The following is a 15,503-nucleotide window of genomic DNA, read 5'->3' on the forward strand; positions in this document are numbered from 1 at the left end:
GGCCTATCACCCTCATCTTGACCTCCTTCCACCTATCGCATTTCCAACGCCCCTCCCCCAAGTCCCTCCTCCCTACCTTTTATCTTAGCCTGCTGGGCACACTTTCCTCATTCCTGAAGAAGGGCTTATGCCTGAAACATCGATTCTCCTGTTCCTTGGAAGCTGCCTGCCTGCTGCGCTTTTCCAGCAACACATTTTCAGCCCAGGTTACAATATACCCTTCTGATAATCATGCTATTGTTAACACTGGCAACTTACTCCTGCACCAGTTTCTTTTTTAAATCCTTTCATGCAATAAAATGTCATTTGTTTTTCCGTGAAAATCACATCACTCATGAATAAATTGCACCAATGTCACTTGCTAGTTTAAGTAAGGATACTTTAATTAATGCAGTCGAGTTAGATAAGGGTTAATATTTTGTTGACCAACCTTGCAATATTGGCTATTTCTGGAACTTCCGAACATATGGTGTGTGTGTGTGTGTATATATGAAGCCAGAAAATCCAATGGCTGATATCTCCCACAAAACAGAATCTGGGAATTAGCTTAGTGACTAGTTTCCATGGTTTGCAGATGCTACTGAAATTTAAGAAGCTACTTTCTATTTCAAGAAGAGTTAACTCATTGTTTGCTGTACATCCTGGCTTCAAATGACAGCATTTGCAGAATACACAATCCTGAGAAAATAAAACCATGTGCTGCTGCTTCTCTCCCTCTCTTGTTGAAGGATCTATTTTTTCTTCTTAAATGAGATTTCTCTCCTGTCCCACCTCCTTGGACCATTTTAAAATCCATTCTAGAAAGCTCTCTATTTTACTTGGGATAACAAATTGGAAGATCAGGTCAGCTGTGCTTCTGATATCCTCCATGGGCCTAGCATGAAGGTCTGGTCCATTTTAACAGTTTGTCTTAACTACAGGATGCCTTGGTAGATTTATCCCTTTGTGCCTATTTGCACTTTGAACCAATTCACTTTGGTTCAGTTTGAACCAAACTCTCCCCTTTCATCTGACATACAAGATGTTTTGCATCGCTTCTCTGTCAGATTATTGATGGCCATAGATCCACCTCTTCAAAACAGAACCCCAAATATCTGAGTCAAAGATCAGCTGCCCAGGATCCCTCATCCTGGATTTGATTAAGTTTTTATAATTCACAGTTCCGGTCTCAATTGGTTGATCAGGAATTTCACCACAAACAAACATTCATGACTTTCAATCTCTCTGTTGAAGTAAAAATTGTTACTCAAAAATATAAACCTGTTGTAAATCGGGAAACAACAGAAAAGCTGGAAATAAACACACTTTTTTGAAAGCAATTAAACACACCTAAGGGACATTTCCCCAACATTTCACCCTTCCAGATAAGGGCACAAGCTGTGAACAGACCTGTTCTGGGGCATCTTAATTTGTCTCAAAGTGAATTCCCCTCCCACTTTTGAGAAAAAAAAGAAATGAAATTGAAAAATATTCATTGCGACAAGGGTCTTAATTGCTGCATAAATATATCAACCACGCAGGGACAAGTTACTAGTCTTTGTTTTTAATATACATGCAAATCAAAAAGTCAGAACTTTATTTAAAAAAAGGATGCAGACACCAGTTGAAAGGAAAGTGCAAAGTTGCTGAGTCCTAAAGTGCAAAAGGTGCTGGAAGAGAATCGGACATTAATAAAATCTACACTGTTCTCAGTACAAGAGCAGGGGGTGATGTTGAACTTGTACAAGGCACGTGTTAGGCCACAGCCAGAGTATTGTGAACAGTTGTGAGCACTGCATGATGGGAAAAAATGAGAATGCATTGGATTGAATGCAGAAATGATTTACAAGATGGTTCCTGGAATGAGAAACTTTAGCTGAGGATAGATTGGAGAGATTGGAACTGTCCTGGCGGAGAAGGTGGCTAAGAGACTTCCAAGATTATAAGCAGTGGGTTGGGGAGGATTGTAGGGAGAAGCTGTTCCTGCCCATAAAAGGATCAAGAACAAAAGATTTAAAGTTCAGTGTAAATGAAACAAAGATGATGCAGGGAGAATGGTCTTCACACAGTAAGTAGTCAGGGTCCAAAATACACTGCCAGAAAATATGGGTGAAGGTGAGTTCAATTGAGGCATTGAAGAGGGCAGCGAATGGTTACTTGGATTAAAAATAAGGCACAAGGGTATGGGATGGGGAAGTGCGGGAGAATGCTTTTAAGTAACGATGGGATTTGAAAAGCTGCTGCAGACACGATGGGCTGAATGGCCTTTGTGCCATATCTGATTCTGTGAAGCTCTTTGCTGACAGTGAAATGATCATTGCAATTGGATCTATTTATCTGTCTCATGGTAAAGCATTGAAATTCTAGCTTTTAAAAATAAAACTGCCTGGGAGTAGAAATCAAAATGATTGAAATGAAAACAAAGCAAACCTGATCAAAAACATAACAGGAAACACACTGTACAACAGGAATTCTTTGCAGGTCTTGTTTAATTTAAAAAAAAATTAAAACAAATAATTTGGTTGAAGGATGTCCACAAAGGAATTGGTTTGTGAATATCATTTCTAATTTACAATCTATGATCTTGCATTTCATTAGCTCATCATGAATGGTACAGATCAGATGAAGCTATCTGGCCCATGGCGTGTGCTGACTCTCTGGAAGAGTTGACTGGTTAATTCCATTGCTGTTTCTTTATATGCTTGCAACACTCATAGGATTTATCCAATTGCAACCTGAAAGTTGCTATTAAACCTATGTTTCCATTGCCCAGTTTTTCATTCACTGGAAGGACAATAATCACTGGCTGGGCCAACAGTTATTACTCATCCCATCTGCCCCTCAAGGTGGTGGTGAGCTGCCTTCTTGAACTGCTGCAGTCCATATACTGCATGTAGACCCACAACATTGTTAGGGAGGGAATTTCAGGATCTGTGTTCTACAAGTGTTGTTGGAGCTGTACTCATCCAGACATGGGCTGAATGACCTCTTTGTGCCGTAATGGATTTTGAGGGAGTATTCCATCCCACTCCTGACGTGGGCCTTGTAGACTGTAGAATCAGGAAGTGCATTACTCACTGCAGTATTCCTAGCTTCTAACTTGCTCTTGTAGCTTGTGTTGACATGGCACGTCCAGTTGAGTTTCTGGTCAATGGTAACCCCCAGGATGTTGATAGTGGGAGATTCAGTGATGGTAACATCATTGAATCTCAAGGGACACAGGTAATTGGCGATGGTCATAGCCTGACATGGTCACATGTTATCTGCCACATGTCAACACAAGCCTTGATATGTCCAGATCTTATTGCATTTGAACATGAACTACTTCAGTATCTGAGCAGGGACAAATCGTGTTGAACATTGGTGAACATTCCCACTTCCGACCTTATGATGGAAGGAAGGCCATTTACGCAGCAGCTGAAGATGGTTAGGTCTGGGACACCCCAGAACTAAACAGACAGCACTATATCTTACAATAGGAGACATCTTTTATACAAAAGTGGGTCTGAGAACAGCAAGAGATCATAAAATCCCTAAAGTACAGAGCATCCCATCTAAACCCAGCCCTCTACTTGATTCCTGTAACCCTGCATTTCCCACGGCTATTTCATCTAGCTTGCACATCCCTAGACACAATGGGCAATTTAATACAGCCAATCCACATGACTGTGGGAGGAAACTGGAGCACCCGGGAGAAAACCCACAGACAAGGGGAGAATGTGCAAATTCCACACAAACAGACAGTCATTTCAGGATGGAATCGAACTTGGGTCCCTGGTGCTGTGAGGCAGCAGTGCTAACTATTGAGCCAACGTGCTGCCCCAAGTTGTACTAAGTCAGATACAAGCTGTCCTTTTTTGTCACTAAGAACAGTAAAGTATCACAATAATCATGGAGATTGACTGACCAATATCCTTTGCTTTCATTGCATCAGGTCTTCGGAGCTCGCTGGTGAATTTCTTAGCATCCAGTCGGATTTCAATGACGTTGTTGAGTAGTGCAAACAATGGAGCAAGTGGGAAGGAGGCCACAAAGAGGGTCACAAATCCAAACTGGATGACTGCAGAATGAATAGTTCACATGTTAGACATTCAAAAACAGCAACTTATCATTTACTTGGAGTCAGAGTCAACCCTGAGGCCACTCTGAAAATAGGATCACAACATAAACATAGCAATGAACAGAAATAGTATGTCTGTGTCAAATTTTGATCTGGATTTTGTGGTCAACATTGAACCAATATTGCTCACTACTGAACTCAAACAAAAATCCACCCACTGATGTGATCTTGTGACCTTTCCCAATTGGTTGGGATCTGGCACCAAATCAACAGATCTCTAGTCATCCAGCAGCAGTGATGCCATCAAACAAGATGAGCAATGAATCATGATAGAGTTCCTGTGCAAACACAGGAGTTAGTTACACATCTATAAGCTGCTGCCATTTTAATTATATTTGAGAGCACGCAACACAAAATGATTAAGACAGGCAGATTGCACTCAGATAGGAGTTGAAATATTGAACTTAAGAGCTTAAAACATTCCAAATTTTTAATTAACAGAGAAACATCGCACTCTACAAATAAAAAACACGCAACGATTTTGCCAGTGATATGAATGAACTTGATACCTGGGAATAAAATGGTGCACCTCTTCATTAGAAACAGTTACAGGGCTGACTGCCATTTCCGCCCACCACATCTATGCTAGCTCGCCAAATGGGTATTGCACCCATCACTCCCCTGCCTTCTCCCAATATCCCTGCACATGCTGCCTTCCCAAAAAACCATCTAGTTCCCTTTTTAAAACCTTGATAATTTCACCCGCTCCACCACATTCAGAGTGCATTCTAGATTCTAACTACTCCTTGTGAGAAAATCTGTGGATCTCTGGGAAATCCTGTGAATGATTTTTAAAATGTTCTTTCTTCATGTCACTCTTGCTTCTTTTACAAGTTATTTTATACCTGTACTTTCTCATTCGAAATTAGAGAGTTGTGAACGTAGCCCAATCCTCCACACAAACCATCCTTCCAACCATTGACACTTCCCACTGCCCTGGGAAAGCAGCCAACATTAAAGACCCCTCCCACCCCAGTTATACTCTTCCATTGGGCAGATGATACTAAAGTCTGAAAACAGGTACCAACTGATTTAAGAACAGCTTCTTGCCCTCTGTTATCAGACTTGTGAACGCAACTCTCATATTAGAGTTGATCTTTTTCTGCACCTTCTGGGACTGTAACACAATATTCTGCATCCTTTCTATCACCCCTATGTACAAATGTAAGGAATGATTTGTCTGGTTAGCACACAAAAGAATACCTTTCACTATCGCAGCAGTTGACACTAATAAATCAAATCAAATCCCATGCTTTCGTATGTGGGAACATTTTCACACTTGGTTACTCTATCCAGACACATGACTGATTATTTCAATCAAATCTCCGTTCAGCTTTATCTTCTGCAAAGGGAACTGTCCCAAGTTCTCCCATCTGCCCTCATTACCAGCATTTCCTCATCCCTAGAGCCAGCTTTGAATTTTTTCTACACAAGGCTTTAAGAGTGAGATTTTATTGCTGGAACAGCACAGGTCAGGCAGCATCCAGGGAACAGGAGATTCGACGTTTCGGGCACAGGCCCTTCTTCAGGAATCCTGAAGAAGGGCCTGTGCCCGAAACGTCGAATCTCCTGTTCCCTGGATGCTGCCTGACCTGCTGTGCTGTTCCAGCAATAAAGTTTCAACTTTGATCTCCAGCATCTGCAGACCTCACTTTCTCCTTTAAGAGTGAGATGGAATACCAAAGCAGGGAAACCGTTCCAAGTGTATTAGAGACCTCAGCTACACAACTGTATACACTTTAGGAAGGATGCGAGTACATTGAAGAAGTTCAGAAGGTGTTCACAAGAATGGATCCAGGGATGAGAATGAGAATTTTCAGTTTGGGGATAAGTTGAAGAATGTAGGACCGTTTCTCCTGGAAAGTAAAAGACTAAGAGGATATCTGTTTGAAGTTTTCAAATTCATGAAGGGTCTAGACAGGGACAAACTACTCCCACTTCTAAAAGGGTTCAGAATGAGACGACGCACAATTTAAGTGATTCACAAAAGTAGCCAAAGTGACGGGAGGAAAAGAAACAGAGATTTCTGTCTTTGTTGTGTTGGGAGGGATGGGGTTCAAGGGCAGAGATGCGTGGAGATGTGCTGAAGGGCACTGTCAACCATGTGGGAAGAGAAATTGCCATCTTGGAAGGAGGCCATCTGGGATTTTCTAATGTGGAATTGGTCATCCTGGGAACAGATGCGGTGGAGGTGGAGGAGTTGGGAATAAGGAATGGCATTTTTACAGGAGGTAGGGTGGGAGGAGGTGTAGTCTAGGTAGCTGTGGGAGTTGGTGGGTTTCTAGATGTGGATGCTGCCTGACCTGCTACGCTTTTCCAGCAACACACTTTCAGTTCTAGATGTGTGTAGTTAGTTGGTCACCAGAGACGGTGATGGAGAGGTCCAGGGAGGGGAGGGAGGTGTCCACGATGATCCAGGTGAATTTGAGGTTGGGTTGAAAGATTTAGTGAAGTTGAGGAACTGTTCAACCTCCTTGTGGGAGCACGAGGCGACACTGATACAGTCATCGATGTTACAGAGGAACAGGTGGAGGGTGGTTTTGGCGTAACTGCAGAAGATGGACTGTTCCACGTACCTAACAGAGAGGCAGGCTCCCCTGCCACTACAGGAAGTGCAAAACCTGGGCCCACATCACTCCCCTCACCTCTGTCCAAGGCCCCAAAGGATCCTTCCACATCCAACAAATTTTCCTACCCCTCACCAATATCATCTACTGTATCTGTTGCACTTGATATGGTCTCCTCTACATTGGGGAGACAGGACGCCTACTTACGGATCATTTCTGAGAACATCTCTGGGACACCCACACCAACCAACCCCACCGCCCTGTAGCTGAACACTTCAACCACTCCTCCCACTCTAGCTGAGGACATGCAGGTCCTGGGTCTCCTCCATCGCTAAACCCTAACCACCCGATACCTGTAGGAAGAACACCTCATCTTCCGCCTTGGGACTCTGCAAACACACGGGATCAGTGTGGATTTCATGAGTTTCCTCATTTTCCCTCCTCCCACATTGCCCGAGTCCCAAGCCTCCAACTCAGCACCGTCCTCATGACTTGTCCCTCACCTTTCCTACCTACCCGCTACCCCTCCTCCCCGATCTATCACCTTCCCCCTCACCTTCATCCGCCTATTGCATTCTCAGCTACCTTCTCCCCAACCGTAGCCCCCTCCCATTTAACTCCCAGCACCTCTAGCCCACTAGCCTCATTCCTGATGAAGGGCTTATGCCCAAAACGTCAACTCTCCTGCTCCTCAGATGCTGCCTGACTGGCTGTGCTTTTCCAGCACCACACTCTACTCATCACTTCTGGATCCCTGGAGACAATGCTGAATTCCAGGAATCGCCTGAAGATCTTCAGTGTACCACTCACTCATCACTGAGCATTTGGGTTAGTGGTATTCTTATGACATGTGGGATGCTGGTGTGACATAGACAAAGTAGACAACTTAGATGAGAGATAAAAGTTGACAAGTAAGAGGGAGCTGGACATAACCTAAATTCTTACATTGGAGATAGGGACACCATTCTGTTTAGTTTGACTATTCACACTGAACTTTTGACAAAAGATCCTAAACTTTGAGGAAATGATTTGAAGAATAAAAGCCAAGGTTTTGCATATAAAAGAAAAGTGAATCAGTTTTTTTTTTACAAGGAACACTTAGATCTTGCTGTAAGACAATAAATGGAAAGGGTGACCTCAATTACAGCTGTGCCACAATAAAGTCTCTCTGAAGGATACCAATCATTATTTTAGTATTTTAAGTCCTCACTTAATGCTTCCTCATTTTCAAAAAACAGCTGGCTAAAGACCAGAGGATGAGCATGCCTGCTGCGTGTCCTAAACACTGAGCTGTAGTCAGGTTTGAAAGAGGTTATAAATATTTGTTGGAAGTTCAGGACAATGTAATTTGTCAGCAAGTTGGATGACAGCAGGAAGTTTCACAGCTTCACTGTTAGTGGGAAATGTTTTTTGTGAATGGGCCATTAAAACAGCAACAAACTGAAGTGTTCCAGTTTCACACTGCCACAATTGAGTCACAAGCAAGCAGGACCTTGGGACATTGTGGAAAACACACCCAAACCTGCAAGCGTGATACACTTATTCAGTACCTTTCTTACACCCATGATATACCAAAGCACTGGGGGTCAATTCATTTCTTTTTCCTAATTACAGTAACAATATTTTTTCAAGAGCAAACCCGACAAATAATTTAAATGAACAATCCTATCCTTTGTTGGAGGGATGTCGACAGACATGTTCAGGAGGACAGTCCACCTTTACTTCCAATACTGCATGAAATGTTCATTCAACTTGATTTAATATCCCACCAGGACAGCAATGTAAGTGCCCTCAGAATCCCTCAGCTCTGTAGCCAAGTGTCAATGTGCCTGGGAGTGGGGCGAGAATCCACAGCCACATAACTTAAAAGATGGCAACACAGGAATGCACCTGAAGGTAAATTGATGACTTTGTTCCGAAAATGAAAAGGTGATCAATGGACAGCTTCCTATGTGCGAGTGAATGCACGATGTGTTGACTGTGAGAAACAGTTAGTAAGAAACAGCTAGTTGTTACAATCTGTGGCAGTTTAGGTGTGATCCTCACCACTGCACAGCAAGTCAAACAGGAATTGCACAAGGTTTTACTTGCTTTGAGAACACCACCACTCAGGAAGCATTTATCATCAAACACAGAGGGGTGAGGATATTCTCCATGAGCACAGAGCATCCCCCACCTCCCCTCCACACCATATTCTCTTTGGTGTCATCCGTAAACTTACTAACCATGTCTCTAAAATCTCATCCAAATTGTTTATATAAATGGCAAACACAAATGGACGCAGTACCAATCTCTGTGGACCACCACCAGTCATCATGGGCCTCCAGTCCGAAAAACACTCCTCCACCACAACCATAAACCTTCTGTCTCCTACCATCAAACCAATGTGGTACCCAGCTGGTAACCTCACTCAATCTCCTGCGATCTAACTTTAGTTAGTCTATCTTATCAAAGGCTTTATGAAGGTCCATGTTAACATCTACAGGTCTGCCCTCAACCTTTTTGGTAACTTCCTCAAAGTGATCAAATTTGAGAGTCGGGATTTCCCTTACAAACTGATTATCCCTAATTATTCCTTGCCTCTCCCAAATGAGTGTAGATTGTACCTTTCAGGATAATCTCCAACAATTTACCCACTACCGATGTCCGGTTACACAGGTTTATAGCTCCGCCTTTGCTTAACAGCCTTTCTTAAATAAAGACACAACATTAGCCTTCTTACATTCCTCAGGTACCTCACCCGTGGTACAGGTAATTCAAATATCTCTGAGGGACCCTGCAATTTCTTCCCCAACTTCCCATAATATCATGGAATACACTCGATCAGGTCCCAGAGATTTATCCACCATGATGTTTTCTAAGACCTCCAGCACCTCATTTTCTGTAATATGGACTGTTCTCAAAACATCAGAATTTATTTGCATGCTCTCTCGCCTCCATTTCTTTTCCACAATATACTCTGACATGAAATATTCATTTAGTATCTGTCATTACCTGATATTCAACACACAAAGTCTCGTTATCTTCAAAGGGGTTGTATTCTCTCTAGTTGCTCCTTTGCTCTTAATGTACTTTTAGAATCTCTTTGGAATATTCTTTATCTGCCAGAGCCAACTCATACCCCCTCTTTGCCCTCCCGATTTCCTTAACAATGCTCCTATATTCAAGAGATACTGTTAAAATCAATTGTCTGTATCTGATATGTCATTCTTATTCTTGACCAGAATCTCAATATCTTTATTCATCCATTACTCTCCACTCTGATCAGCTTTACCCTTCACTCCATCCGAAGCATAACGCCTCTGAACTCTCATTATCACACTTTTGAAAGCCTCCCACTGGTCAGTCATCCCTTTACCGGTAAACAATGTACTCCTTAGAGAGCACCCCTGCGAGGCCCACCTGTCATTTTCCAACATTAGAATGGAGCAAATGGTGATACTTGTCAATACGACACAGTGCCCATGAGATGGGCTCTCACACCAAGTGGCTAGAATGGCTGAGCAACTCCAGCACAATTCCAGAACACGTCAGTGGATCCAGGATGAAGCAGTTCTGAACTGATGACATTAAAGTGTCATTTCTGCAGCTACAAACAGCTACTCCATCTGCACAAGGTGTTGCCTCTCGAAATGGTCAAGAGCAAACATTTGACAAAGGGGGAAGACCCCGGTATTTGGGTCAAACTAACATCCTGGGAATTTGCAGACTGCAAACGATTTAATGGATTTGACAATGCTTCCTGCTTGTGTCAAGTTAAATTTCCCAATCAAGTTCTTTGCTTCTCACATCAAGAATGAACAAATCTCAGATTGCCAATTGCAACTAGAAGACAGTTCATGACATACAGCAAGAGCACGAGGGGTGGGAGGACAGCACGAGAGAGGCGGACTCCTTCGTACACAACGTTGCTGAAGTGAACTGAACACAATGGTTTTCTGTAGTAGGACCACAGGGAAATCCTGGATAAGTTGAATGATTACAGAGTGAGGGCTCAGGGAATTCCTCCAAGTTGGGAATAGCTTGGAAAAAGCCAGTCACAATTAATGTTCAGTGCAGCAGAGAGTGGGGCTTGAAAGCCCAGTGATAAGTAATGGTTATGTCAGTGGAACTGTAATTCAGAATCCCAGGCTAATGTCTGAGGACATTGGCTCAAATCCCAGAGTGGCAGAAGCCAACTTTTGAATTCAATGATAAAAAATATCTGGAATTTTAAAAATGCCCATTGACGATCATGTGACAACTGTCCATTTGGCTCACTAACATCTTTTACTAAAGGAAATCTGCCATCCTCACCTGGTCTGACCTACATGCGACTCCAGATCCACAGTAAGGTCTAGTTAAGGATGGGTATTAATTGCTGGCTTGGAATTTACAAACAAGAAAACATACTGGCCTGGTGATATGGAAACATTTCTGAGCATGGGTTGAAATACAATTCAAGAATCCAGAGGAGCATTGTTCCAGAAAAGGAAGCTACAAACATTGACCACCAGAGCAGGAGCAGCTGCTGGGGCAGTGCACGACAAAGGAACTTTCAAGGCCATGTCATTGACTTGCAATTGGTCTCAGTTGCATTTGACAGAGTCTGCGAGGTGTGAGACCAGAGTCTAATCAAATGGCCTCTGTTCCACAACAATTCTATGAACTACTCCAAGTAGAGAACAATTGCATGGCGACAGGAAAATGACAGGTGAGTGGATATCCAAGCTGATGGGTTGAATGGCTTCCTCTGTGTTGTATCATTTTTTGGATTGTGTTCACATTGTTGCAAACAACAATAGTTTAACATAGTCATATGCAGGTGGGTTTATTATAAATAGAATTGTGAAGGCAAATCCTACTTTAAAACCAATATTTCATATTGCTTGAAATTTGCTCAATAAGTGGGCAGGTCAACGTGATGACTAATCTAATTCTTACACAGAACAGAACGAATTGCAGACGTTACATCAGCCTGATATTATTTAGCAAAACCTCAGGAAAATGGATAAGTTGAACAGCCTTTTCTATCAAGGCCTCCTAACACCTGTGAAACTGATCTTCAATGACTGTGATAGCAACAAGATATTGTCACAGCATTTCAACATGAGCTCAGACACTCCACAGCCAGCGGTGCTTTTTTTTTAATAAAAAAGGAACATGCAACAGGAATTTCTGGGTCCACTCCACACACATGGAAAACAGCAGTAGTTTAGGGAATTTGGAAAATTAAGTCAAGGAGAGTCAGTACAGTGAATCCCACATTCTGGAAGTTGGCAAAGCTTTAACATACACCTGACCAGTTCGGTCTGTTACTCAGAGCTACGCAGAATGCAGTTTATTACCAAAAGAACAGTCACATCTGAAATAACACTTAATAGGATGCCTGGTTCAAAGCTGTGCTCAGAGAAGTACACAAACTTGCAAATTTTCCAGAGTTAATTGTAATTATAAATTTTAACAGAGCTATTCCTGTGAGAGCAAGGGGGAGGTGGAAAGGGGAAAGTGGGATGGAGGTGGGGGGGGAAAATGAAGAAATGGTGGAGTCTGCACCCCCCGTCCCCAGTACGGCTTGCCATGGTGTTCCTTTGCATGACTGATTCCTTGCCGTCTTCAAACTGAACCAGAAATGAAACTGAACCAGAAAAGATCATATGTTGCTACTGTCCTCCCATCAGCTCCCAGCATGGGGCACGAGTGTATGCCCTGTTTTGCCCTGACATTATCAAAACCAATTTGGAGAGATCTGTTGTGTCTCAAACATACACAGGTAACAAACATTATTAAAAGAAAACTAAATCTTTGAGAAGTAGATTATGAAACTCACCTGTTGGAAGTATACCTGCCGATTTCCATACAAAACATCCTTCCTCTCATCATTACATTTGCTAATCTCACAAGGGAGGTGTTTATCTTACTAAGTGTGGCCATTTCAATATTTCATCCTTAAGGACAAGCCCCACCCACATTATTTGCTTTCCCTTTGTTTCCTGCACTGAACAGAAAAACAAACAAAAACCATAATTGCTGGAAAAGCTCAGCAGGTCTGGCGCATCTGTGGGGAGAAATCAGAGTTAACGTTTTGGGTGGGGTGACCCTTCCTTGGAAGGGGATTCACTATCCTGCAATTTAATGAATACTCACTCATCTCCATATACTCTGGAGTCAGACCAGCAAATGGCTCCAGATTGTAGTCGATTTCATATTGCTGCGGTGCCTTACAATTGTTCTCAGTTTCCAATTTGGCTTCTCTTTTTGCCTTTATATACCGGATCAGCTTCTTCAATTTCCTGAAATGCAAGAAATGAGAGCCGAGTTATTGAAACTGGCACATGCTGACTGAAACCAGATACAAGTTTCAACAGGGTGACACGAGGGCGTATTGAATTTTAAGAATCTGCTTATGGGATGAAGTAGTCAGTGGCTGGGCCATTCCTAATTGCCCAGAGGGCAGTTAAGAATCAGCCACTTTGCTGTGGGTCTGGTGTCACACGATGGCCAGGCCAGATAAGGACAGTAGATTTCCTTCCCTGAACGACATTAGTGAATGGCTTTTTCTGGCAACCGACAATGGCTTTATGGTTACTATTGGGCTAGCTTATTGATTTCAAATTTCACCACCTCCCACGATGGGCTCAAACACATGCCCCCAGAACATGGGCCCAAGGTTCTGGATTGTTTGGCCTGTGACATCATCATTACACCACTGCCTCCCTGATCGGAGATGCAAATTGTTGCACGTAGACTTTCATGACAAAAAAATCACAGCTCAGGTTTTCCCCTCCCACCAATACTCCCAATCAATTAATAACCAAACTAGTTGATTAATTTCATAAGTTACCGTGTGATTTGAGCTCTTAGCAATTGGGTTTATTGATGCAATGTCATTACTTGCTGGTCTTATACATCACATAGCAACATACAAACTAGAGGCAGGATTGGGTCACTCAGACCCTCAAACCTGCACTACCATCCAACAAAGATCACAGCTGGTCTGACACTCTGCATTCCTCCTCCTCTTCCCCCACCCTCTGCCTCTCAATATGTATGATGAAAGGTTATTGAATATTTGTCAACCTTGGCATTAAAAAGTCAAGACTCCAAAGACTCTCAATCCTCAAAGAAAATAGTTATTTTCATCTCTGCTTGAAATGATGGTGTCGCTGGTTTTTAGACCAACATTCCTAGTTCCAGATTGTCCCACAAGAGGAAGCATCCTTCTCACATCCGCCTGCTCACGACTGCCCAGGACCTTCCATTTGAATCAAACCACTGATCCTTCTAAACTCCAGCAGACACAGAGCTGACCCATCCCACCTTTCCTTGTATGATGACGTGCCCATATCTGGCTATTACTCATGGTATAAGGTCAGAGCAGATGGAACAACATGCGCATGGAGATCTGTCAAACACACACACAGATTATGGGCCGGACATTCGACACTTCGAGCTTCTCACCATTCAGTATGAGCTCAGCTGGTCTGCTGCCCTCAGTTCATATTCCTACTTACCGTGGATAAGCTTTGATGCTGGTCACCCACACAACAGGCAGGGACACTGGCTCAGTATACACACAGAGATTGGTGTGTGGAGGGTGCAAGGAATTTGGGTGTGGAGAGTGGGAATGAGTGGCAGCAGCAAGTTTGTAACTTGCTCATTTTCCTTCAGATAGTTAACTTAGCAGCTTCACTATAAAATTAATAAGGAACTGGTGGAAGAATATATTGAAAATGTGAAGATGTTACACCAACTATTACATAATACACATTGAATCTCAATAGATGCAAGGTTACAGTCAAACCAGAAACTCCACAGTGAAGACAGAAATCAAAGATCCAAACCAAGCTGTCATTGTTGCTTCAGACATCAGCTGAGAGTTTAAAAGAGGATTAGAGTGTTTAATGTTATGACGACTGGATTGAGAAAATTATTGAAGGAATTATATTTAAAATATTAGCAGAATATTGACCTACCCATCATCATCTTGGTGCCAAGGAATGAAGGGTTTAAACAGATCCTTATGGAGGTCAAAAGGTTTTAGAAGTTTTAAAATGTACATGTTACTTTAGAAAGATAAACTGAAGATTAATTGATTAATTTAGAATTTATACAGATGATTTGGAATTGGTGGATATGTACAGTGTAAACATTTGCTGATGACACTGAGTGGCAGAGCAAAATGTGCAGAGTGGAGAGACTTTGCAGAGGAACATAGATACATTGAGTGAGTGGGCAAAGGTCTGGCAGATGGAATACAATGTTAATACATGTGAAGTCATACATTTTGGTAGGAGTACCAGCAAAATAGATTATTACTTGAATGGTAAAACATTGTAGCTTGCTGCTGTGCAGAGGGACCTGGGTGTCCTTGTGGATGAATCACAGAAGGTTGGTCTGCAGGTACAACAGGTAATTAGGAAGGCAAATGGAATTTTGTCCTTCATTGCTAAAGGGGTTGAGTTTAAAAGCAGAGAGGTAATGCTACAACTGTACAAGGTGCTGGTGAGGCCACAGCTGGAGTAGTGTGTGCAGATTTGGTCTCCTTAAGGAAGGATGTACTGACACTGGAAGGAGGTGCAGAGGTGGTTCACTGGGTTGGTTCTGGAGTCGAAGGGGGTAGTTTATGAGGAGGCGCCAAATAGATTGGGATTATATTCAATCGCATTCAGAAGAATGAAGGGGTATCTTATAGAAACATAAAATTATGAAGGAAATCAATAAAATAGAAATAGAGACAGGATGTTTCCACTGGCAGGTGAGACTAGTACAAGAGGACATGGTCTCAAGATTAAAGGAAGCAGGTTTAGAACTGAACTGAGAAGGAACTTATGACACGCAGATTGGTGGAGGAGCAG

The 15,503-nt window shown here is 42.5% G+C and overlaps 1 protein-coding gene across 10 annotated transcripts in view; it reads right to left on the reverse strand.

Annotated features, from left to right (window-relative positions):
• Positions 1-15,503, reverse strand: part of ano1a (anoctamin 1, calcium activated chloride channel a) — a 238,286-nt gene that overhangs the window by 32,935 nt on the left and 189,848 nt on the right. For all 10 annotated transcript variants that reach the window (XM_043705340.1, XM_043705348.1, XM_043705346.1 and 7 more), the window contains 2 exons: positions 12,793-12,938; positions 3,887-4,039 (listed from right to left, as the gene is read on the reverse strand). In XM_043705340.1, the coding sequence (XP_043561275.1) occupies positions 3,887-4,039; positions 12,793-12,938 (299 nt within the window). The remainder of the gene's footprint in view (positions 1-3,886; positions 4,040-12,792; positions 12,939-15,503) is intronic.

Source organism: Chiloscyllium plagiosum, chromosome 16, assembly GCF_004010195.1.
Source record: "Chiloscyllium plagiosum isolate BGI_BamShark_2017 chromosome 16, ASM401019v2, whole genome shotgun sequence".
Classification (NCBI taxonomy): Eukaryota; Metazoa; Chordata; class Chondrichthyes; order Orectolobiformes; family Hemiscylliidae; genus Chiloscyllium; species Chiloscyllium plagiosum.